The sequence below is a fragment of the Barbus barbus genome (assembly GCF_936440315.1).
Source record: "Barbus barbus genome assembly, chromosome: 4".
Classification (NCBI taxonomy): domain Eukaryota; kingdom Metazoa; phylum Chordata; class Actinopteri; order Cypriniformes; family Cyprinidae; genus Barbus; species Barbus barbus.
The window spans coordinates 12,790,240-12,816,428 of NC_136732.1; the positions used below are offsets into that span (position 1 = coordinate 12,790,240).

A 26,189-nucleotide genomic window follows, 5' to 3' on the forward strand; every position below is an offset into this window, starting at 1 on the left:
ACATTATATTATGTTTATATGCGCCAATAAAAAATACTTGGTAATAAACAACAATATTTATCTACATGCTCTACTGTTCAGAAGCTTGGGCTGCATTTATTTTATCACAATACATTTAAAACCGTAATATTTTGAAATGTTATTACAACTATTAAACAATTTCTATTTGATCCTGCAGAAATAATTCTAATATGCTGATTTGCTGCTCAAGAAACATTAGTGTTAAAAACATTTGTGCTGCATAATATTCTTGTGGAAAGAGGGATCATTTTTATTTTTTCAATATTCTTTAAATATGAAATTCAAAGTTTTTGTGTAACAATGTTGAAGTCAGTACTGTTACTACTTAAGCTGATAAAAACTGATTGACCCCAAACCTTTAAACAGTATTGTCGTTTTAGTAAAACATTTTGATACATGTGAATTGCCACATAGAGACTTAAAGCAACAAACGAGTCAGTTATGAATTGATTTGCTGAAAAAAAACTGATTGCCATGTTTGCTGCAGAAATTACATCACATTTTTTCATATGCTATTTGTTACATTGAAATGTAAATCTGTCCATCTCTTTTTTTTCTTGTGTGCAGGTGGAATATGTGATCAAGTGCGACATGTCGGCTCTACAGAGAGTGCTGTACAGACACATGCAGGCTAAAGGAGTGCTGCTCACTGATGGCTCTGAGAAAGACAAGAAGGTGAGAAGACATCATTGAGATTGAAGAATGTGTGAGTGCATGTGTTTCTGAATGCCTCTAATTTAATATCTTCATGTTTGTTACAGGGTAAAGGTGGCACTAAGACTCTGATGAACACTATTATGCAGTTGAGGAAGATTTGCAACCACCCTTACATGTTCCAGCACATTGAGGTGATCATTTGTTTCACACAGTCCTCATAAAAGGTCATTTATATTCTGTGCATTTATCTGCTAGGTTTATGGCACCTTGTTTTATGTATTTTTTGGGATCTGTTTTGCAGGAATCTTTCTCTGAGCACTTGGGCTTCACTGGAGGCATTGTTCAGGGGTACGTAGAACACAAAAGTTTTGAAACCTTTCACTCTCATTGGTTTTCTCTGTGATTTATCGTGTACTGTATCGGCTCTTTGTAGACTTGATTTGTACCGTGCCTCTGGTAAGTTTGAGCTGCTGGACCGCATCCTGCCGAAGCTCTGCGCCACCAACCACAAAGTGCTGCTCTTCTGTCAGATGACCTCGCTCATGACCATCATGGAGGACTACTTCGCCTACCGCAACTTCAAATACCTGCGCTTGGACGGTGAGTCGCTTCAACCAGGTTCACACAGAATCAAGAGTTTTAGGAAGATATTTTTGCATGTCCTGGGAAAAACTACTGTGTGACTTTCTCTGCTGTTTGTTTTTATTTAAAAATCAATGAATCACTGACAGTTTAATTATGCTAACATTGTTCTTTTGTCTTTGTAGGAACCACTAAGGCTGAGGATCGTGGCATGTTGTTGAAGAACTTTAATGATCCGTCCTTTCAGTACTTTATCTTCTTGCTGAGTACCAGAGCAGGAGGTCTGGGGCTGAACCTGCAGACTGCTGACACTGTTATCATCTTTGACAGCGACTGGAACCCTCACCAGGTACAATACTGTCTCTTTAAATATAGTGTTGTTTAACAATAGGGGAGACTCTTGATGTGATAAAAGTTCTTGTAGTAGCTTATTGTTCACACATCCCACTCACTTTATTGTAGACAGAATAGTTAGAGCTTACATAAAGTGTACATAATAGAATCATTAGTAATGCAGTTTTAGAATAGATTCATTCATAGAACAGAATCATTGTGGAATATAATTTTTTAGAATCATTGTACAATTGAATGTATAACTCAATATTAATTTAAAGGGTTAGTTCACCCAAGAATGAAAATTAGCCTGTGTTTTACTCACCCTCGAGGCATCCTAGGTGTATATGACTTTCTTCTTTCAGACGAATCCAATCGGAGTTATATTAAAAATTGTCCAAATCAAAATCAAATCAAATCACTTTTATTGTCACATCACCACAGCACGTGTGCCTTCGTGAGTGAAATTCTTGAGAGCGTGCTCCAGACAGTGCAGAAACAATTTACATATAGACATTACCATACATACGTACAGACTTATACAGATGACAATGTGTAATATACACATACATATACTCAGTACACACAGTGTACTATTAGACAGACATACAGTTACCGATACACATTATACACAGTATGTAGTACACATTCTACGTTATATACACACAGTAATATGCGAAGATGCAGCAGATTATATATAAACCGGATGTGCAAATGTCATGGATGTGCATTGGATGGTATCCGGTGCTGGCAAAAAGATTGTTGTATTTGTGCAGTAGTGTACTGGTAGTCCAGTTTGAACTGTATGGGATTAAAGTGCAGTGCGTATACTGTAAAGTGGGATTATGCTGTAGGTATATTAGTTTTGACTGTTCATTAGCCTGATAGCCTGAGGAAAAAAGCTATCCCTCAGTCGGCTAGTGCGGGATCGGATGCTGCGGAGACGTCTTCCTGAGGGCAGCAGAGAGAGCAGTCTGTGGGACGGGTGGCTGGAGTCACTGATGATCCTCCGGGCTTTCTTTATACACCGCCTGGTGTAGATGTCCTGGAGGGAGGGAAGCTCACCTCCAACAATGTGACGGGCAGTTCGCACGACCCTTTGCAGAGCTTTGCGGTTGCCAGCAGTGCTGTTTCCAAACCAGGCGGTGATGCAGCCTGTCAGGATGCTCTCCACAGTGCAGGTGTAGAATGATCTGAGGATGCTGGGGTTCATTCCAAACTTCCTCAGCCGTCTCAGGAAGAAGAGGCGTTGGTGTGTCTTCTTCAGCACTGCATCTGTGTGAGCGGACCATGTGAGATCCTCAGTGATGTGAACACCGAGGAATTTGAAGCTGTTTACTCGCTCCACAGGTGTCATGTCGATGGTGATGGGTGTGTGTTCTCTGCTCTGTCTCCTGAAGTCCACCACCAGCTCCTTGGTCTTGTCGATGTTGAGTGAGAGGTGGTTCTCTTGACACCATTTAGTCAGGGTTCTCACCTCCTCTCTGTAGGCCGTCTCATCGTTGTCAGTGATCAGGCCTATCACCGTTGTGTCGTCAGCAAATTTGACGATGACGTTGGAGCTGTGTGTTGCTGTACAGTCGTGTGTGTACAGGGAGTACAGGAGTGGGCTGAGGACGCAGCCCTGAGGAGCACCAGTGTTGAGGGTCAGCGGGGATGAAGTGTTGTTGCCCATTCTGACCACCTGACATCTGCCTGTCAGGAAGTCCAGGATCCAGCTGCACAGAGATCCGTTTAGTCCCAGAGTCTGGAGCTTCTCAACCAGTGTGGCAGGCACTATGGTATTGAATGCTGAGCTGTAGTCCACAAACAGCATTCTCACATAGGTGTTCTTATTTTCCAGGTGGGAGAGAGCAGTGTGCAGGGTGAAGGCAATAGCATCGTCTGTGGAACGGTTTCTGCGATATGCAAATTGTAGGGGATCCAGTGAGTCAGGCAGCACAGAGCAGATGTAGTCTTTGATGAGTTTCTCAAAGCACTTGCTGAAGATGGGTGTCAGAGCAATGGGCCTCCAGTCATTCAAGCATGTGATTTTATTTTTCTTTGGTATGGGCACAATGGTGGATTTTTTGAAGCATGCGGGAACCACAGACAGAGAGAGGGAAAGGTTAAAAATGTCTGTGAAAACCCCGGCCAGTTGGAATGCGCATGCTCGGAGCACACGGCCTGGGATGCCATCGGGACCCACAGCCTTGCGGATGTTCACCCGTCGGAAGGATCGGGTTACATCTGCGACAGAAAAGGAAAGTGCGCTCGCCTCTTCTGCTACAGCCGCGGGAGCGCGCTCTGTGTGGGCGGTGTTGTGAGCCTCGAAACGAGCATAAAAGTTATTAAGTTCGTCCGGTACAGAGGCGGCAATGTTCACAGTAGCTGGTTTATTCCCTCTGAAATCTGTGATGTTGTTGATACCCTGCCACATGCTTCTTGCGTTGTTGGTTTTGAATTGTTCTTCAACTTTGTTTTTATATTGTCGTTTGGCAGCTTTGATTGATTTCCTGAGATCGTAACTGGCTTGTTTGCGATCGTCAGAGTTTCCGGATTTAAAGGCAGATGTCCGCGCTGACAAGGCTGCTCGAACATCGCTGTTAATCCACGGTTTTTGGTTGGGGTAGATGCGGATTGTTTTTGTCGGTACTACATCCTCTACACACTTCCTGATGAAACACGTTACAGTATCTGAGTACGCCTCTATGTCGTCATCAGACGCTGCCCGGAACATGTCCCAGTCCACGTGATCAAAACAGTCCTGTAGTATAGCGTCTGATTGGTCCGACCAGCATTGAATTGTCCTGAGGGCGGGTGCTTCTCGTTTCAGTTTCTGCCTATAAGCAGGCAGGAGCAGAACGGAAGTGTGGTCCGATTTGCCGAAAGGTGGGCGGGGGAGCGATTTGTAGGCGTCCCGGAATGGAGAGTAGCAGTGGTCCAGTACACGATCACCACGCGTGTTGATGGTGATGTGTTGAAAGTATTTTGGAGCTATTGTTCTGAAGTTGGCTTTGTTGAAGTCCCCCGTAACAATAAACGCTGCATCTGGGTACGCGGTTTCCTGCTCGCTTATATTCCCATACAGTTCCTTAAGTGCCTGGTCTGTGTTGGCTTGAGGGGGAATGTAAACAGCTGTGATTATGATCGCTGTAAATTCCCTCGGTAGCCAGAATGGTCGACACAGAAGCATATGAAATTCCAGATCAGGGGAGCAGGAGGATTTAATAGAGTGTAGGTTCCTTTCATCACACCACGAGTTGTTGATAAAGAAACAGACGCCCCCGCCTCTGCTTTTCCCTGTGAGCTCTTTCGTTCTGTCCGAGCGGTGCACGGAGAACCCCGTGAGCTCGATGGCTGAGTCTGGAACCACTGCCGACATCCAGGTTTCTGTGAGGCAAATAATGCAGCAGTCCCTTGTTTCCCGTTGGTATGAGATGCGTGCCCGCAGTTCACAGAGTTTGTTGTCCAGTGACTGAACGTTAGCCAGCAAAATAGTTGGGAGAGGAGGTCGGAGGGGACGGCGTCTGAGTCTGACAAGGACGCCGGCTCTCTTCCCCCTTTTCCGGCGGCGTTTCTTCGGTCGCGATCGTGCAGCCCAGACAAAGGGCTCTGATGCGGTGTCTGTAAACAAGGCGCCGGCGTTCAGGAACTCAAAGTCCGGTTTGCGTTGCGCGACGAAGGAACCAATGTTTAAAAGCGTGTATCTATCGTAGACAGTTATACTGACAACATCTAACACGTGAAACAACAAAATAACAAATAAAACATAAAAAACATAAGAAAAACTGCAGAGTTTTCTTGGAGCTCGCAACACGGCTGCCATGCTCGGCGCCATCTTGGTTCAACTGTGCGTTATCTGTGCGTTATCATTGCAGTGGGTTGGTGTTTCTGTTCAACAGTCCAGAAGACATCAAATAAAGCGCATCCATCCATAATAAAACATGCCTCACATGGCTCTGGGACGTGAATTAAGGCCTCTTGTAGCGAATCCATGCGTTTTTGTAAGAAGAATATCCATATTTCAAATGTAATAAACACTTTTCTCTCACTTCTGCTGACTGTTGTATGCGGAAGCCGTTCCGGCGGATGACGTAGGATGCATGTATGAGATATGCTAGTCTCGAGAGTTTGTTTACAGGGGCAAAAGAAGCAAAGTTTCCTTACTTTAGCAAAGGAAAACCAGTCTCCTCTTGGCTAATATCCAAATCCTCCGGCCTTTTTTTGATTTTTGTTTTTATAAATCCTTGTTGTGTGCTTCGTGACCGGCTTTTTTGTTTTGTTTGACAGTTACATGACGTGAGAGAGGTGTTTATTATGTTTGAAATATGGATATTTTTCTTACAAAAATGCATGGATTTGCTACAGGAGGCCTTTATTCACACCCCGGAGCCGTGTGAGGCATGTTTTATTATGGATATGCGCACTTTGTGATATCTTTTGGACTGTTGAACAGAAACACCCTGCAATGATAACACTTAGAAGAGCCAGGACATTTTCTAATATAACTCCAATTGGATTCGTCTAAAAAGAAGAAAGTCATGTATACCTAGGATGCCCCGAGGGTGAGTAAAACAAAGACTAATTTTTCTTTTTGGGTGAACTAACCCTTACAACAATAAAAAGAATGGATTCATGTCAGAATTGAGTCTTTAGTATAGAAGCATTGTGGAATAGAATCTTTACAAGCATTTGAATAGTATCATTGTACTATTAAGTAATTATAATATTGTAATATTAAGCAGCGGGTTTCTTCTCTGTGATTTGTCATGATTCTTATTGATTTGTTATAATATCTCTTGTTGGTTTTATTATTTCACAATAGTTTCTGAACGCTTTTCTTGTCTCTCCTAGGATCTGCAGGCCCAGGATCGCGCCCATCGTATTGGGCAGCAGAACGAGGTGCGTGTGCTGCGTCTGTGCACCGTGAACAGTGTGGAGGAGAAGATCCTGGCCGCTGCCAAATACAAGCTGAACGTGGACCAGAAGGTCATCCAGGCCGGTATGTTTGACCAGAAGTCGTCCAGCCACGAGCGCAGAGCTTTCCTGCAGGCCATCCTGGAGCACGAAGAGCAGGATGAGGTACAGACACCCGTTTATGATGGACAATTTCCGTATCCTGTCAACAGCCTCCGTTTTCCAAAGTAAACATTTGCTCGCTCTCTTTTATTTTCGCTCCTATCTCAGGAGGAAGATGAAGTGCCAGATGATGAGACCGTTAATCAGATGATCGCTAGAAGCGAGGAAGAGTTCGATCAGTTCATGGTTAGCAGCCCTACTTGTTTAACTTTCATTAAATTGACACTCTTTGTTTTGTTTGACTTCTAATTTTCCTTTTCCTTTCGTCCAGCGCATGGATCTCGACCGTCGTCGTGAAGAGGCTCGTAACCCGAAACGCAAACCCCGGCTGATGGAGGAGGATGAGCTGCCCACCTGGATCATGAAGGATGATGCAGAGGTGGAAAGGCTCACCTGCGAAGAAGAAGAGGAGAAGATGTTCGGCCGTGGCTCCCGTCAAAGAAAAGAAGTGGACTACAGCGACTCCCTCACAGAGAAACAATGGCTGAAGGTGAATGAGGAATCACAGCTGCTTTGTATTGAACCTTTGGTTATAAAAAAAGTAAGGCGTATTGACACATTTTACTGTTTCTCAGGCTATCGAGGAAGGCACCCTGGATGAGATTGAAGAAGAGGTGCGCTACAAGAAAACGACCCGGAAAAGGAAGCGTGACCGTGACCTCGACCTTCCAGGCCCAGCCACGCCCAGCTCCAGTGGGCGGAACAGAGATAAAGATGACGATAGTAAGAAGCAAAAGAAACGAGGTCGTCCTCCTGCTGAAAAACTCTCTCCCAACCCTCCCACACTCACCAAGAAGATGAAGAAGATTGTGGATGCAGTAATCAAATACAAGGATGGGTTAGTCACTTAATTCATCTTCTCTAGCCCTTATAATATGTTGCAGGCCAATTTGACTTGCGTTGATTTTTGAGTTGTTGGAAATGCTGGTTAACCTATGAATTTTTTTTTCTTGGCATTTTGGTTCATTTCTCTCATTTAGGATCATGAACATGCATTTAAAGCTTCAGCAATCGAATGTGTTGTGGAATAATCACACAATGTCTATTATGAATATGATGTCTGCGGGTCAGTTTGACCCATATTTCACTTTTAAAGGATGGTGCGCAGAACCAAAAAACATAAATTTTGCCAGATGATTTTATCTGTAGAGATATACACTGTATTGAAGACATACTGTTTTGTTTGTTCATGCATGTTAACTGGGAGTCAAACCCATGATTTTGGTGTTGCAAACACCATGATGTAGTGTTGATATTCAGGAAAGTGTTTTTCTACACTTATTCTGTTTATATTTCTCTTTAGATTAGCTAAAGATTTGGGAGTCATACTTTTTTCCTAAGCTCTTTTCTTTTTGTCGCTGTATTTCATAACAGCAATGGAAGACAACTGAGTGAGGTGTTTATTCAACTGCCGTCTCGTAAAGAGCTGCCAGAATATTATGAACTCATACGTAAACCTGTGGACTTCAGGAAGATCAAGGTTTGTCAAATTTGATTGATTTGCAAATTCTTTGGCTGGTGCACAAACACCCATTGATATACACTAAGTCTGCACACTAATAATAATAATCATATTTAAGGGGTAACTTGGAGCTATTATATTTTAGGGTGTAAATTGGGGCTGTTATTAAAAATAATAGTGAGCCCTTTTTATGAATAGTTTTTACTCTGATTAAAGTTCGGAACTCTTAAATTTCCTTAGTTATTATATTACAATTACCTGATATTTTTAAATATATTAGTAAATGATGTAAAGTGTTGAATTATGTTCTCTGTTCTGTACAGGAACGCATTAGGAGTCATAAGTACCGCACTCTGAATGACCTGGAGAAAGACGTCATGCTTCTCTGTCAGAACGCTCAAACCTTCAACCTGGAGGGATCACTGGTAATATTTGTTTTCTTAATATTATATCCATATTGTTCATTTGTATCAAATAAAAAAAATTAATCTCTTTTAGTGAAGTTTAGTCATTTTTTTTAATATCTATATTGTTTTTATTTCAGTTTTACTTATTTTAGTACTTCAGCTTACCCTAAATGAAGAACAGAAATGTTGCCTTGACAACTAACTTTAAAAAAAATTAATTCAAGGTTTTTATATTTTCAATAAAAAAATGTTTTGTAATTAGTTTTAGTTAACTGTAATAGCACTGGTAGGTTGTTGGAGTCCTGCTTCATTTGGCTGATTCAAATGAGATCATGATCTCATATTTCAGATCTACGAGGACTCCATTGTGCTGCAGTCTGTGTTCACCAGTGTGCGGCAGAAGATTGAGAAAGAGGAAGAGAGCGAGGGAGAAGACAGTGAGGAGGAAGAGGATGAGGTAGATGAAGAATCAGAGTCTGAATGTGAGTACTGATGAAGATACTGACACTGTAATGAAAACATTTAGTAAAGTGCAACTTTTATCTGAGAAGAGTATCTGGCATGTACAACTCCAATTAAGATTGAGTCCATGATTAAAGGTCCCCTGAAATGCTTTGAAACACGCAGCGTTATTCTATGCGTTGACGTCATTTTAACTGAAACCGGAAGACAGGGTGGGACATATCAAGCAGCCCCATCCCTTTTTAAAATAGCCAATAGCGTTCGTTTATATCACAGCTTGGGCTAAATCCGTTCAGAGCCGGTGAGCTCCATAAAGCTGCATTTGACAGGGTATGACAGTCACAATCTCATCCATATTGCTATAAAATATAGCATTCTGTGTAGAATTCAAATAGGTCTGATACGTTTTGTGGTCTGCACCGACTCGCGCATGTGATCCGCTCCGTGCTATCGTGTCTCTGGACCGGAGCAGAGTGTGTGTGCGGTGTGGTGGTTAGCGTGACACAGCGCGAAACCAGACTTATTTTTTTTCCTCAATGGGAAGCATATTTACACTGTCTGAATCATTCCCTGTCCCCTATATAGTGCACTACGTGCCCTTCACCGTACAGAAAATACTAATTCTGCGAACAAGTGACTGATCTCTGCCGTGGCTTCAGCGTCTATTTATAGTATAGGGGGCAGGCGCTTCGAATTCTAGAGAGCATTTGATTGGACAAAGTTTGATGAGAAGATGAAGTGCGACATGACGTCAAAAAAATCGGAAGTGGCGAACTGCAAGCTTTGAATGCTTATATCTTCTAAATGTGAATTTTGTCACTGTTTTGGAGAGCACTGGCATACAAAAAACTTCAATTTTGATTTCATGGGACCTTTAACATATATTTGTGTGCATGTGTTATAGCTCGTTCGGTGAAGGTGAAGATAAAGCTGAGTCGAAAGGAAAAGGTGGAGAGAGGAAAGGGAAGACGCCAACCCGGACGCAGTTGGCGCCCCCCTAAACCTGTTGTTAGTGACGACGATAGTGAGGAGGACCAGGAAGAGGTACTCATGAATAATTAATGTGGAACTTGAAGGAAAAGTACACAAAAAAAGAAAATGGTTAATTGCATTGTCCTACATGGTAATTTGCACACATACACAAAAAAAAAAGCCTTAATATTGCATAATTTGATGCGGAGTTCAAATATATATATATTTTTTTAACTTTCATGTAGTTTATTTTTTCAGAAAATACGTTTTTTTTTTTTCAAAATTATGTATCTGTCAGCTGTAATGCACTTATCAAAATAACAGCAGCAGTCAAATGTCAAAAGTTTTGGTTTTAATGTCAAAAAGTTGTTTTTAAAATGTATAGTTTGACTTTACATTTTGTCTAAGTTGAATTCTCAATGAAGTGGAAATCAGGTTTAGGCATTAAATAATGTCTTCAGCATCAATCATACCTGTGAAAATGGTCTGAGAGTTGATTAAATAGTTGTAACCTGGCTCAGAGGAAGATAGGAATGTTTTGTGGCAGTTTTTCTGCTGATTAAGTGGTAATAAGACAAAAGCAAAATGCTGTGAAAACCACACATTTTGTGAGAAACTGACATGCTAGAGCAAAACGGCCACTGTTTTTGGAATCAGTCAGAACCCCAAAATTAGTAAGAAGCAAGTATTGGATTTCATTCAGCAAATATAATGCAGGGTGGTGTTATTCACCCTCATGTTGTCGCTCACTTATGCTAATTCTTTTTCTGATGTTTTTGTTTAGGAGCATTTGGCTAGTGGCAGTGAGGAAGATTAAACCACCTTCAGGACCAATCATGACTCTCGCGCACTTCTGCTGCAGATACGGCATTTTACATCAGATTCGACAGGTGCCTGTTTCTGCGCCTAGTTTTACTCTAGAACAGCACATTTTTAGAGGGACGACATGTATCCGAAAATGATTAAATCTGAAAATTACACTATAAAATGCAGAAGAAAACCCTTCTATTTGCATATTTAAGCAGGCGATCTCCTTTTATGTATAGCAAGACAGTTTAAGTATTAAGCGTTTGTTTCTTTCTGTATTTGTTTTTATGATTTTTCTCAAGGACGTGACATAAGATTGACAGATATCTGACAGACTGACTCACAGTGGACCAGTAAGAGCTGATCATGCTTCAATGTCCTCTTATTGTTTTTAGCCGTGTGAACGTCACCCCTTTGCCCCCCCCCCCCCCCCCCCCCCCCAGACCCCAGAATGCATGTTGTTTGTGGTAAACGCAGCCAGTTATTTCTCTTTCCGTTTTTCTCTTGATCTCTGTTAAAATTAAGATTGCAAAGGGGATTAAGGTACTTCTTCCTTATAGACTTCCTGTCAGGAGAAATGGGGGAGAATAGGGTGTAGGATTCTGTACTGTGTCAGTGTCACTGGATTTCCAAAATGCACAATAAAGGCATCTCAGAAATACACTGCTTCAGATATTTATTTATGCACACAAGTATATTAATGTTCATGATAAATACTGATCCATTTAGGTGTCTAATAAAGAATATGCATTACTGATTTGAGACAAATTTCATGAGACAAAATTGTGCAATGCAAAATCAAAGGATTAAAGAGTTTTTTTTTTGTTTTATATAAATCGTGTCAAAATCATTCTGGTAGTACATACTTCTAAAAAGGTCAATGACTGCACTCACATATTTGTTTAGAGCTGTTTTGGACTTTCCTCATTCAAACAAGATTACTTTTTTCCTGGAAAAAGCAATATTATGGATTATGGACTGGTATATTGGTAAGAAGCGATGGTTTAACGTCTTGACGGATTTGCTTTTTTATAAAACATGCAGCTTTTTGCTGTAATAGAAGCAAAAAAGAAAAATTCTTAGATGGCATGAGGGTAAATCTTAAGCAAAATTTCCTTTAAGCCTTTGCACAATTTGTTTTCTATGTGATTCATGCTGGTTCAGGACTGTGCTACATTTTAGGCGTATTAGTAACACATCTGATGTAGATGTGAATTTCAGATTTTCAGTGTGGTCTCAGACTTCGATCACAACAGCTTTTTTTTTTTGATGAATGTCATAGTGAAGAATTGCTCTGTTTGTTGTCCACTTGCAAAGGATCGTAGTGCATCCAGAAAAGCAAACACTGAATTGTTTGTTCAATGAACCAACAAAAGTTGTAATTATCCTAAAATGTCATAACTTCACAAGTCTAGGAATTCCTAACAAGTTTTATTTTATTTGAAAGTGCCCCCCCCCCCCCCCCCCCTTTTTTTGTGTAGAGCCTAATAGACTGTAATATTGCCTAAATTAGAGGAAATGTTGACCTCAGTTCCCAACCAAATATATTTAATATTGTAAAGTCCTCATACATGTCTTCTGCATTGTTAAACACAAATACCTAAACTCTCCAACAGATATAACTGAAACATAATCTGCTGTTTATAACTAGCTTCGAGGTCACAAAATATAGATCTTTTTTTGGTTAATGCATTTTTCCAAAAAAGTGTATATGAAAGAGTCAGAGCAATGCACAGTGCTGACATCGACTGCGTTTATGAGACTACTCTCAAAGGTGGGCATTTTGACACATTTCTGTCTCACAGTGAATCTCTTGTTTGCATCGTGTTTATGATTCGTGAGCCTGTACAAATCAGTACTAAGAAAAAAGGTTTAGTTTTAAATATATACTGTATATATTAGCTGTAAATATATATTATTCTAAACCTTTAACTTCGGTAGGCTGTTCAGCAAAGAAGTTGTAATTTGCAATTTTTTTTTTTGTTTGTTTGTTTTTTGCAGAAAGCTAAACTGTATCAAGCCGATGTAAAACTGCTTTGACACAATTTGCATTGTTAAGAGCGCTATACAAATAATATTGGATTAGGGTTTCATCCTTGGATAAATATGAAGTTGGTAAGGTTCATCTCATTTGCACTGGCTTTGGTTTATATTTATCAGCTAAGCAAATTATTAGTGTTGTCCCCCCCCCCCTCCTCTCTCCTGTTGCAGAACGCCTGTGGATTTTTTTTAGGTGGGTGGAGCCTAGACCAGACAAATTGATACATATTTACCAGCAGTGTCATATGAGTTAAGTCCACCTGTTTTAACAGATATGGAGATCTCATTTATATTCTTATTGGCAGTTACTTTATCCTGTCCTGTTCAGACATGTGAGTAAGCAACAGTTTTTAAATGATTTTTCTGGCTATTGATTTGCGTGTGTGGATGGCTCTGAAACGCATGGTTCCACCGTCGAATAAAAAAAATAGCAACTATTTATCTCAGAATGCTTTTTTACTCACAATCTTGCAATTATGACCTTTTCTGTGAGAGATAAACCCGATTATGTGACAATTGAGATAAAGAATTAAAAATAATTGGGTCAATAGAAATGCCCATTTCTTCTGATTGATTGACTGATGTTTAGGAAACATTCTTCCGTTTCTTTGTTTAAATTATAGGTACATGCATGGACCCAGTGTTAATGATTTTATGAAAATGGCTGTTTAGTTGCTGAGCCATTTGTGACCCTGGACCACAAAACCAGTCATAAGGGTCAATTTTTCGCAATTGAGATTTATACATCATCTGAGAGCTGAATAAATAAGATTCACGTTAATGTATGGTTTGTTAGGAATAGGACAATATTTGAAAATCTGGAATCTGAGGGTGCAAAAAAAATCTAAATATTGAGAAAACCACCTATAAAGTTGTGCAAATGAAGTTCTTAGCAATGCATATTACTAATCAAAAATTAAGTTTTGATATATTTACAGTAGGAACTTTACAAAATATCTCCATGGAACATGATCTTTACTTAATATCCTAATGATCTTTGGCATAAAAGAAAAATCTATAATTTTGACCCATACAGAGTATTTTTGGCAATTGCTACAAATATACCCCAGCGACTTAAGACTGGTTTTGTGGTCCAGGGTCACATTTTAGCAGAACAGATAGGCTACAGTGAGCTGCTCTTTAAATGGACATGATATCTTCGAGACATGATATCTGAAGTGTTTTGTTTTATTTTTGCTTTGATCAGCTGTCCAAACCTGCAGACCCAATCAGTTCAGCTGTGGTGACATGAAGTGTGTGTCTATGATGTGGAAATGTGATGGTGTCAAGGACTGTCTGAATGGTGCGGATGAGGAAGGCTGTGGTGAGTGAGATTTCTTTAAATCTCATCTTTTCTGTCGCCACGGGCAAAATTAGAGTTATCTGTTTTTACAAATAAACACTTCATATATATATATATATATGACTTTACAGACTTTAAAGTTATGTCCCTCAGTCTAAACTCAACACCGTCATACTAACCATTCTATGCCCATAATAATTTAGACTCCACACATGTGACACAATTTACCAGAAATGTTCAGGTCTCTTTAATAGTGGTGCAGAAAATGGTTAGTATAATCATACTTTTCATTCATATTTTGTTGAGAAATAAGTTTGACTAGTCTGAAAGAGCTTACTTATATTCTGTTGATCCGTGTGACCGTCGTCTCTCTAAAATCCAATGGAGTTGGTCGTCGTTGTGTAATCCAATGGAAACCTGAAAGAAAAAAAAAGAAATATCATTAATACACAAGTGAGTTAAAAATGTCTATTTAGTAGGCTATTCATGTTGGAATATAGTGATTGAATGGTGTATTGATATGTTTGGAAGGGAAAAATGTTCAGAGAATGTATGCATTGTCATAAAAAAATAAAATATGTACAACTCTATTTATAATAGAGTTGTGTGTTCCACGTTTATTGTTGAATGTTCATGAGATGGATTGCCTGAGGGAAGAAACTGTTCCTGTGTCTGGCCGTTCTGGTGCTCAGAGCGCTGTAGCGTCGACCAGACGGCAACAGTTCAAAGAGGGAGTGTGCTGGATGTGAGGGGTCCAGAGTGATTTTACCAGCCCTTTTGCTCACTCTGGATAAATACAGTTCTTGGAGAGTGGGGAGGGTTGTACCAATGATTCGCTCAGCAGTCCGGACTACCCTCCGTAGTCTTCTGAGGTCAGATTTGGTAGCTGAGCTGAACCAGACAGTTATTGAAGTGCAGAGGATGGATTCAATGATGGCAGAGTAGAACTGTTTCAGCAGCTCCTGTAGCAGGTTGAACTTCCTCAGCTGGCGAAGGAAGGACAACCTACAACCTCTGCTGGGCCTTTTTAACAATAGAGTCAATGTGAATATCCCACTTCAGGTCCTGAGAAATTGTGAAGTGACAGTGAAGTGAAGTGACATACTGCCAAGTATGGTGACCCATACTCGGAATTCGTGCTCTGCATTTAACCCATCCATCGTGCACACACACACAGCAGTGAACACACACACACACCGTGAACACACACCCGGAGCAGTGGGCAGCCATTTATACTGCGGCGCCCGGGGAGCAGTTGGGGGTTCGGTGCCTTGCTCAAGGGCACCTCAGTCGTGGTATTGAGGGTGGAGAGAGCGCTGGACATTCACTCCCCCCACCTACAATCCCTGCCGGCCCGAGACTCGAACCCACAACCTTTGGATTACGAGTCCGACTCTCTAACCATTAGGCCACGACTTCCCCAAGGTGGTGCCCAGGAATCTGAATGACTCCACTGCAGTCACATTGTTGTTCATGATGGTGAGTGGGGGGAGAGCAGGGACGTTTCTCCTGAAGTCCATGATCATCTCCACTGTTTTGAGCGTGTTGAGGTCCAGGTTGCTAAGACTGCACCAGACACCAGCTCCTTAACCTCCTGTCTGTAAGCAGACTCATCACCGTCCTGAATGAGGCCGATCAGTGTGGTGTCATCGGCAAACTTTAGAAGCTTGACAGAGGGGTCTTTAGATGTGCAGTCGTTGGTGTACAGGGAGAAGAGCAGTGGGGAGAGAACGCAGCCCTGAGGAGCTCCAGTGCCGATCGTACAGGTGCTGAATGAGAATTTTTCAAGCTTTACTAGCTGCTGCCTGTCTGCCAGGAAGCTGTTGATCCACTGACAAACAGAAGTGGGGTCGGATAGCTGAGTTAATTTGGGCTGGAAGAGTGATGGGATAATGGTGTTAAAAGCGAAGCTGAAGTCTACAAACAGGATCCTCTGTAGGCAAACTGCAGGGGGTCCAGTGATGTCCTTCAGATAAGCCAAAACCAGTCTTTCAAATGATTTATAGCCACAGACGTTAGAGCCACAGATCTGCAGAGGTGGAAAGAGTAGGAAAATATATTTTATTCAAGTAAAAGTACCATTACATTAATTAAATTTTACTAGTCTAACTAAATTTTACCAGTCTAAAAAATCTACTCAAGTAAAAGTAAAAAGTAGCTCATTTAAAATTTACTCAGAGTAAAAATTACTTAGCTACTTTTTAACAGTGGGAGGGACGCAACAATGGGATAGGCCAAGGGTGTCAAACTCAGTTCCTGGAGGGACACAGCCCTACAACAGTATAGATATGATCCAGCTAATCTAATCATTTAGGCTCATTTGTAAACTACATGGTATGTGTGTTGAGCAGGGTTGGAACTAAACTCTGCAGGGCTGCAGCCCTCCAGGAACTGAGTTTGACACCCCTGGGATAGGCCTATAAATCTCAAACTAGTTGTTTTTAAGTATAGGAATCAGTTATTTAGAATAAGACGACATTTGGGCTGTTACCAGGCAAATTAAATCAGTATCAACAAAATTCATCTTTGCAATGCAGAGCAAACACAGAAGCTTCATCTGAAGTGGTATTTAGACGTATTTACACACTGTTTAATGCAGGACATGAATGCATTTAACCTGCAGTTACAAATGCAGAACTGTTTGATATATAAGACATAAAATGTTGAATACTCATTTGAAATTATATATATAAAAAAAATACCAGTAGGTGTCACCAAGTCACTGTTAATAAGTGAGTCATTGCAACTGAACAGAATCATTTAAACAGTTGATTCATTCAGGAACGAAACAGCATCATGTTGCTCGGAGATGCAAAAGATGTTTGGGAGTATTTTTGTTGTCGAAATAGAGCAAAAACAGTCTCTTAATTAATTTCTTGTTTATTAAACTGTTGTAAAAAAATAAAATAAAATAAAAAATCTATATGTAATCATGCTGATTTTTGGCACTCTTCGTGTGATATTGATTTACTATATGAAATGATATAAATATACATTTTCTGCCCCTATATTTTAAATTTTGTGATAATTTTAAATGCATTTTAACACTGAATCACGCAGTGAAAGAACGCGCTCTAAATGTGCGCGCACTTGTCTAATCTACTAGACTTCACACACAGTAGTAGTGTTTTGTTTGGTTTTTGGCTAAATACTGATAATGTAAAATCGCACATCGTTAAAACAACAATTACGATATTATCACAGACTCTATATACAGTATATCGCACACCCTGCACCACTGTCTTTTTGGTTAATTTGTGCAAAACCTTTTGCTAAACTGCCAAAGCTTCATTTTAATCACCAATGCAATGATGCAAGTATTTACCTCTACATGCTTGTGAAGGGTTGATGTCGAGATTTTATAAGCTGCTAGTTCGGTCTCCCTAGGCAAACACAGCTTACACTGCATTATAGAGCATAAATATGGCGAGGGTTTGGTTTTCAACTGGGTCTGCACCATAACGCCTGTCTTGTCCATCTGCATTTTTCTTGTGATTTTAGCGCCAGTTTGTTCTCCTGCCCATTATTTACTGCTGTAGTTTCCAGGGAGCGATTTTATTTTATTTATTTATTGTTTACTCTGTTGTCCAATACAAATATTGGATGTGCTTTCTGCCATCTCATGCAGTCTCTGTGAATGGAGCATATGACAACAATGAACCAGCTCACAGACATAAGAAATAAATCTGTTGAAAGCTTGAAATGTCTAGGCTAACGAACCAATTCAAATAAAAAACAAATCTTCTTTAATTATGTAGGTCGTATAAAAATGTGAATTTCTCTATTAAAAGCACGTCCATTACTGTGGAGATGGCGAGTCAACTTCATCTTTGCAGCTGACACTGACTGAGAAAGCGCTAATTTATTAATAAATAATTAAGGTTGTCTTTTTCCACGTTTTTTATTTCAGACAAGACCTGCCAAACCAACAAAGACTTCAGCTGTGGAGACGAACGCCAATCGTGTGTGCCTATGAGATGGAGGTGTGATGGTGATAGTGACTGTCTGAATGGTGCGGATGAGAAAGGCTGTAGTGAGTGACATTTCTTGAAATCTCATCTTTTCTTTTGCCACAGATACTGTATGCAAAATCAGATGTGCATATCTCTCTATCTATTGTCCGTTCACTTAAAGTTACAAGGTTTAAAAATATTAAATTGGAGCAGAGTCTAAAGTCATGGCATGAAATGTTGAATGCATTGCAAGAAAATAAAAAGAAAATACTGAGGATGTTCTTTTTTTGATGTTTTGTTTTCCAAAGCAGATATCTAAATGACCTTAATCAAAGTACATTTACTTGAGATGCAAATTGAACACATTAGTCTTGTTTTCTGAAACATTGAGTTTATGCTAAACACAAGAAGAAATATCTGTCAATAGGGTAAGAACTTGTTTTCCCTTCGAATTAAATTGAGTTTTCTGAGCTTATTGGCAGATATTTGCTCTTGTTATAATCTAATAAATTCTCTAATTCTCAGTTGTGACCCTGGACCACAAAACCAGTCATAGACATAATCTGAAATCTGAATAAATGCGCTTTCCATTGATGTATGGTTTGTTAGGAATAGGACAATATTTGGCTGAGATACAACTATTTGAAAATCTGGAATCTGAGGGTACAAAAACAAAAATCAAAATATTGAGAAAACCACCTTTAAAGTTGTCCAAATGAAGTTCTTAGCAATGCATATTACTAATCAGAAATGAAGTTTTGATATATTTACAGTAGGAAATTTACAAAATATCTCCATGGAACATGATCTTTACTTAATGCCCTAATGATCTTTGGCATAAAGGAAAAATCAGTAATTTTGAAACATACAATGTATTGTTGGCTATTGCTACAGATATACCTATACTACTTATGACTGGTCCAGGGTCACAATTTTCAATTTTATTTTCAAGTTTTGAAGTGTTGCTAATATAAGACATTTATATTTAGAAACCATATTAACGTGTTGTGTTTCTTTCTATTTATTCATTAAAATTTTGTTACTTGTTCTAAAAAATTCTTACATTTAAGCCACATAAGATTACAAATAAGCCAGGTTTATTTCTGTTAGTCTGATTTATTGTCCATTGATTTGGTTCAAAATAAGTCAGTCTAACTTCAAAGGTAAACTTGTTATAAAACATTCCCCAGCTTACAGCGATCACTGATCCAGTCTATTTAACTGTTGAGCAAGCAATTTATAAAATTTATAAATGTTTATGTATATGTATCACTTTATTTCCATTTAGTTTGTTGAAGTATTAAAATAACTCAAATTAAATAAAACTAAAACTTAATAAAAGACCTATACAGACATAATAAATTCAGACAATATTTAACTAAAATTAAAATAGATAACAAATACAAATCACGACAGTACAGTTTATCAGTAATCCTAAGAAATAACACTGCCAAACACACAGGCTAAAAACAACAACTTACTTACACATAGAAACAGAAGTGAAACAAGTACTAGAAAAGAGGAGAAATAAAAAGCGACACTTATATCCTTTGCAGCCCGGTGGAGTTGCACAGTAGAGTAGATGGTCTTTACACTCTTCGGTCTTCACATGAGGAGGCCTTCACACGACCGCTGCCGCGGTAAACTAAGCTTTTTTATACCCATTTATACCCATACAAAATTAGTAAATGATGTATTCCCTAGCAGATTACATCAGCCTATGCCACACAGAGTTTCATGACTGAGCTAGATATACATATGCACACACACACAAATAAAAGGCCTAAAAAAAGGTTAAATCGGAGCAGAGTCTAAATTTAGAGTCTAAAGTTTTGGCATGAAATGTTGAGAGAGAAACTCACATTGACCAACACATTCTCACTCCCAACTCGTCACATATTGACGTGTGGTCAGGACTCCATAGCATCGCTTTTTGACGCTCAAGGTACCCCTTTAGCATCACTTTTCGATGTGCAGCGTCCTCCGTTGTTTTCAGTTGTTTGTCTTAATTTAATGGTTTGCATGCATTTGTAAAAAAAATAGAAATAATATTAGTTATTTAAAATTTATACTTTCATTGGAGCACCTATCCCCACCCCTACCCTAAACCTACCCACTTCTGAACAATATAAAACACGTAACAGGCAAATATAAGTGCAGCAGGTATTTATTGCATAAACAAGCAGTATAAAAGCATTACAAACAAGTTGTGTTGCATTCCAAGTCTTCTGAAGCCATACGATGTCTTTATGCGAAGAAGAGAGTAAAACATAAGATTTCAATCACTGAAAATGATCCCGCTCCGTTAATGCGCTCACATCTCATTCAAATCCGTAGCATGACGCAATCGGTCACGGGACATAGAAGAGCCAATTAGCATTTCACAACCAAGGCTGACGTAAGGCTTCTTTTGGTGGCATTTTTTGAATTTGTGCACAGACTGCAGCACACAGGATGAGCTTTACAGCGGACGGAGACGGCGATCCTATTCCTCTAACAAATCAATCGTTTTGCCTCGGAAGACTTAGAATATTAATACTTTTTGAAGAAATGATGTCCGTAGTTGTATCTGCCTGTTATTTATTTTGTTTTATTGACAAATGTTTGGTTTAGGGGCAGGGGTTGAGTTATATGCTCATGAATGTGTAAATAGTGTAATATGAATAAAACTGTTGTGACTGTTTACAATGAAAAATCACACCCCAACATGTATGCAATAATGGCAATATTATTACCCAATATATAACTTAATCACGACTATCAAATTCCCAGTACCTTTCTCGTCTCGTTCAGCTGTGGTGACATGAATGGTGCGGATGAGGAAGGCTGTGTTGAGGGACTTTACTCATCTTTTCTGTCGCCACAGATAAATACTAACGTAGATGCTCATATTTGGACAATGAACTGTACAGTTTTTACTCATTTATTTATAAATGTACCTTTATTTATCTATATAGGCTATATATAAATTAGTTTGAATTTAATTCAAGATTTAGTATTTAACAAAACAGCTGAATATATTTGGTGTGTACAAACGAATATTGATGAAATACAGGTCCTTTTCAAAAAATTTGCATATTGTGATAAAGTTCATTATTTTCTGTAATGTACCGATAAACATTAGACTTTCATATATTTTAGATTCATTACAACACAACTGAAGTAGTTCAAGCCTTTTATTGTTTTAATATTGATGATTTTGGCATACAGCTCATGAAAACCCAAAATTCCTATCTCAAAAAATTAGCATATCATGAAAAGGTTCTCTAAACGAGCTAGTAACCTAATCATCTGAATCAACTAATTAACTCTAAACACCTGCAAAAGATTCCTGAGGCTTTTAAAAACTCCCAGCCTGGTTCATTACTCAAAACCGCAATCATGGGTAAGACTGCCGACCTGACTGCTGTCCAGAAGGCCATCATTGACACCCTCAAGCAAGAGGGTAAGACACAGAAAGAAATTTCTGAACGAATAGGCTGTTCCCAGAGTGCTGTATCAAGGCACCTCAGTGGGAAGTCTGTGGGAAGGAAAAAGTGTGGCAGAAAACACAGCACAACGAGAAGAGGTGACGGGACCCTGAGGAAGATTGTGGAGAAGGACCGATTCCAGACCTTGGGGGACCTGCGGAAGCAGTGGACTGAGTCTGGAGTAGAAACATCCAGAGCCACCGTGTACAGACGTGTGCAGGAAATGGGCTACAGGTGCCGCATTCCCCAGGTCAAGCCACTTTTGAACCAGAAACAGCGGCAGAAGCGCCTGACCTGGGCTACAGAGAAGCAGCACTGGACTGTTGCTCAGTGGTCCAAAGTACTTTTTTCGGATGAAAGCAAATTTTGCATGTCATTCGGAAATCAAGGTGCCAGAGTCTGGAGGAAGACTGGGGAGAGGGAAATGCCAAAATGCCTGAAGTCCAGTGTCAAGTACCCACAGTCAGTGATGCTGGTGTTGGTCCACTGTGTTTTATCAAGGGCAGGGTCAATGCAGCTAGCTATCAGGAGATTTTGGAGCACTTCATGCTTCCATCTGCTGAAAAGCTTTATGGAGATGAAGATTTAATTTTTCAGCACGACCTGGCACCTGCTCACAGTGCCAAAACCACTGGTAAATGGTTTACTGACCATGGTATTACTGTGCTCAATTGGCCTGCCAACTCTCCTGACCTGAACCCCATAGAGAATCTGTGGGATATTGTGAAGAGAAAGTTGAGACGCAAGACCCAACACTCTGGATGAGCTTAAGGCCGCTATCGAAGCATCCTGGGCCTCTATAACACCTCAGCAGTGCCACAGGCTGATTTCCTCCATGCCACGCCGCATTGAAGCAGTCATTTCTGCAAAAGGATTCCCGACCAAGTATTGAGTGCATAACTGAACATAATTATTTGAAGGTTGACCTTTTTGTATTAAAAACACTTTTCTTTTATTGGTCGGATGAAATATGCTAATTTTTTGAGATAGGAATTTTGGGTTTTCATGAGCTGTATGCCAAAATCATCAATATTAAAACAATAAAAGGCTTGAACTACTTCAGTTGTGTTGTAATGAATCTAAAATATATGAAAGTCTAATGTTTATCAGTACATTACAGAAAATAATGAACTTTATCACAATATGCTAATTTTTTGAAAAGAACCTGTAGCATCCACTTTTTATAATTTTAATAAACATTTAATAAACACATGATATGAAGATTTCATATCATTTCATTTCATATCAGGGATATCGCTCTTTACAACGTTTGACACACAACAGTAATTGATAGTCTTTGGCTTGACTATTTTAGCAAACAGCTAATAATGTGTTGCTTATGTTACACAAATCGTGTTCCTGTTCGCCACTTCAGACAGCTTCATTCTAAAAATCAACATAACTTAAATGCTTTTTATTAATATGAAAATCTCCACCCCGCAAGTTGATGGGATTGGGTGCATGTTTGCGACGGTAGGAAACAGGGACTTTTTCAGACTTCATTTTTGGTGCACTGCAGTTTTAAGGGTAAAATGCTCCGCAATAGTGTTGACTGGGGGGTTTGCACATACTTGTCTTTAAGCACATTCAAAACACCAGATAGACATGACACAATGTTTTCACCACAGAGGGTCTTTAAGAGACAGAGTATCTGAAACATCACATCCGACATGCACTGTGATTCTCGGCATGTTTTCAGTAAAATCCTGCAGAGACAGTCACTTCCAATGTGATGTTGTAAAGTGTGCCTAAGTGGTGGAGGTGTGATGGTGAGAGGGATTCGAGAAAGCACACAGAAAGATATGGCTACATCAAAATATTTTAAAGCTCCGAGCCGCCCGTCCGTACAGAAAGCCCTAAAGATTTGAGTGAAAGTCTTGAGAAACCGTTTGTGGAAATTTCTAAAATGAACTCTACACTATTGACCGTTGCGACGGATGTTTCAACTATTAAACAAACCATGGCAGAATTGAAAGCAACAGTGACGGCTATTCAGGAGAGATTGGTGGAAGCAGAGGAGCGCATGGCCCATTGGTGAATGACAGTAGTGCCAGAAATAAACAAGTGGATGTGCTGTGGAACCGAGTACAAACTCTCGAAAACCAGAGCAGATGAAATAACGTGAGGCTGGTGGGTCTTAAAGAGACATTTGGTACTAATGGGACTCTGTTAACTTGCGTTCAGAAAATCCTGAATGAGGGCTGCGATATAGACACAGGCGGAGAGTTCGAGATTGAGAGAGTGCATCGGCAATTGACACCCATGCCAAATCCTGACCAGCCCCTGAGACTGGTTTTGATCCGCTTCTTAAGACAGTCCGTGAGGCTGGATCCACATCAGGGGGTGGAGATGGGTGGGTTTAGGGATATGTAAGTTGGGAGGAGATGGATCTGGGTCCAACCACACCCCCTGGATCTTGTGTTCTACAGTGAGGACCATCTTGAATTGTTTGGGAGTATTGTCGCCTCTCCTTGTTTCCAGATATAAAGGAAAGGGAGGGAAATCCCAAGTATGTGGCCAAGTATGGTGACCCATACTCTGAATTTGTGCTCTGCATTTAACCCATCCAAGTGTACACACAGTAGTGAACATACACCCAGAGCAGTGGGCAGCCAATGATGGTGCCCGGGGAGCAGTTGGGGGTTCGGTGCCTTGCTCAAGAGTCTCACCTAAGTCGTGGTATTGAGGGTGGAGAGAGTGTTGTTTATTCACTCCCCCACCTACAATCCCTGCCGGACCCGAGACTCAAACCCGCGACCTTCGGGTTACAAGTCCAACACTCTATCCATTAGGCCATGACTGCCCTGCCAATATAAAGATAGATATAAAGAACTCGCTGTTATGAGGAAAACTTTCTCCCCAGCGAAACGGAGACTACGGGAGCTCGGCATAAGATATTCACTCACCTTTTCAGCAACACTGCATTTCAAGTGGAACGGGAAGAACGAGAGCTTCACAAATGTGGAGGCAGCTGAAAGATTCATCAATGAACATTGTCACTGAGGAGCACGTGTAATAAATTAAGGTGGGCCCGTTATTATAAATATTCAGTTGTAGGTATGTAGAAACTGAATGACAACTCCCAGTGACTTAGACAGAAACGGCCAATAAGACAGCGTGCACAGGCACAGCGATAAACCTATGGACTAAGGTTTTTTTTTTTGGGGGGGGGTCTTTTTTTTGTTTCTTCTTTCGCCTCTTTTCCCTTCCTTCATGGTGAGAACGTTTGGATGCCTGGAAAAGCAGTATGGGGAGTAGTCGGACCTATTTTAATTATTATTTTACTTTAGATTTTTTTGTAATTGTTCTGGTTTAAATATTTAATTTCATTTTATTTTAAATATTTTCAAAGTTCAGAGTGATATTAATTTGACTAAGTTTTCAAAGATCAAAATCAGGAAGGTTTTTGGTAAAGGCAAGTGTTCATATGCAGGTGTTCAAGTGTTTGAAGTTAGTAATACACGAAAAGCTCTTAATGTTGGGCACAGATTAAAGAGAACAGACAATAAGTTAGCAATATCTGGGACACTAGTTAAATTTATCTCATGGAAATCCAGAGAAAAGAAAAAAAGTGTTGACATACTTGAAAACAATCAAGCGGATATTGTATTATTCAGGAAACTCATCTGAAGGGCAAAGAGGCAGAAAAATGTAGAGTGGGGTGGATAGGTCACGTTTTTCATAGTTCATACTCCAGTAAACATAAAGGAGTGATAATTATTATACAGTCGTGGTCAGAATTATTGGCACCCTTGGTAAATATGATCAAAGAAGGCTCTGAAAATAAACCTGCATTATTAATCCTTTTGATATTTTATTTGAAAAAATCACAAAAATCTAACCTTTCATTGAACTAAAACAATTTAAAATGGGGGAAAATATCATTATGAAATAAATGTTTTTCTCAAATACACGTTGGACACAATTATTGGTACCCCTAGAAATTCTTATGAGTAAAATATCTCTGAAGTATATTCCCATTCATATTCACAATTTTGAGCACTCCAGGGTGATTATGAACATGCAATTATCCAGCCATGTCTTCCTGTTTCACAGAAATATGAATGGGAGGGAAAACAAAGCCCAAATTCCCTTAATCATCCATCACAATGAGAAAACCCAAAGAATATATTTCTGATGTGCAGCAAAAGATAATTGAGCTTCACAAATTAGTGAAGTGGCTTTAAGAAAAGAGCTAGAGCAGTGAAAATTCCCATTTCCACCATCAGGGCAATAATTAAGAATTTCCAATCAACAGAAAATGTTATGAATCTGCCTGGAAGAGGACATGTCTATATCATCCTAATGCACGGTGAGAAGGAGAATTTGAATTTAGATATATTAACCACTCTCTGTTTTTTCTGTTTCCATCGTAGCAGCGCTGGTTCTCGTGTCCGAGCTGGAGTCTTGTTCGGTTGGGGAACTGCTCACGGCTAAGACCGCCACCCTGCGTTTCACTTTTAGCCAAAATATACTACAGCTGCCACCATAACCTGCCCACAAACAAACAGTAAACAGCTCTGAGGACATATTTTAACATCCAAAGTGTTTGTATTCCGTTTCCTTATAAATATAATCGTTTATTTTATGCAAAGCATCAGGCTTTTCCATCATGTGAAAAGACCCACGCGAGCGACGGTGATTCACACCACTCGCCTG

The 26,189-nt window shown here is 39.8% G+C and overlaps 2 protein-coding genes across 5 annotated transcripts in view; both read left to right on the top strand.

Moving 5' to 3' along the window:
• The window catches only part of LOC306868834 (transcription activator BRG1), a 29,092-nt gene extending 17,668 nt beyond the window's left edge, over nt 1-11,424 (top strand). For both annotated transcript variants that reach the window (XM_079415229.1, XM_079415230.1), the window contains exons 21-34: nt 589-696; nt 783-869; nt 980-1,026; nt 1,112-1,278; nt 1,446-1,609; nt 6,430-6,657; nt 6,763-6,840; nt 6,926-7,144; nt 7,230-7,492; nt 8,029-8,134; nt 8,440-8,541; nt 8,873-9,005; nt 9,890-10,029; nt 10,742-11,424. In XM_079415229.1, the coding sequence (XP_079271355.1) occupies nt 589-696; nt 783-869; nt 980-1,026; nt 1,112-1,278; nt 1,446-1,609; nt 6,430-6,657; nt 6,763-6,840; nt 6,926-7,144; nt 7,230-7,492; nt 8,029-8,134; nt 8,440-8,541; nt 8,873-9,005; nt 9,890-10,029; nt 10,742-10,774 (1,875 nt within the window). In that variant the 3' untranslated portion in view covers nt 10,775-11,424. The remainder of the gene's footprint in view (nt 1-588; nt 697-782; nt 870-979; nt 1,027-1,111; nt 1,279-1,445; nt 1,610-6,429; nt 6,658-6,762; nt 6,841-6,925; nt 7,145-7,229; nt 7,493-8,028; nt 8,135-8,439; nt 8,542-8,872; nt 9,006-9,889; nt 10,030-10,741) is intronic.
• Nucleotides 11,425-13,000: 1,576 nt separating this feature from the next.
• LOC306866067 (uncharacterized protein) overlaps nt 13,001-26,189 on the top strand; it is a 33,414-nt gene continuing 20,225 nt past the window's right edge. For 2 of the 3 annotated variants that reach the window (XM_079411054.1, XM_079411055.1), the window contains exons 1-3: nt 13,001-13,136; nt 14,012-14,128; nt 18,018-18,140. In XM_079411054.1, the coding sequence (XP_079267180.1) occupies nt 13,079-13,136; nt 14,012-14,128; nt 18,018-18,140 (298 nt within the window). In that variant the 5' untranslated portion in view covers nt 13,001-13,078. The remainder of the gene's footprint in view (nt 13,137-14,011; nt 14,129-18,017; nt 18,141-26,189) is intronic. The other variant, XM_079411056.1, reaches the window with a different exon arrangement.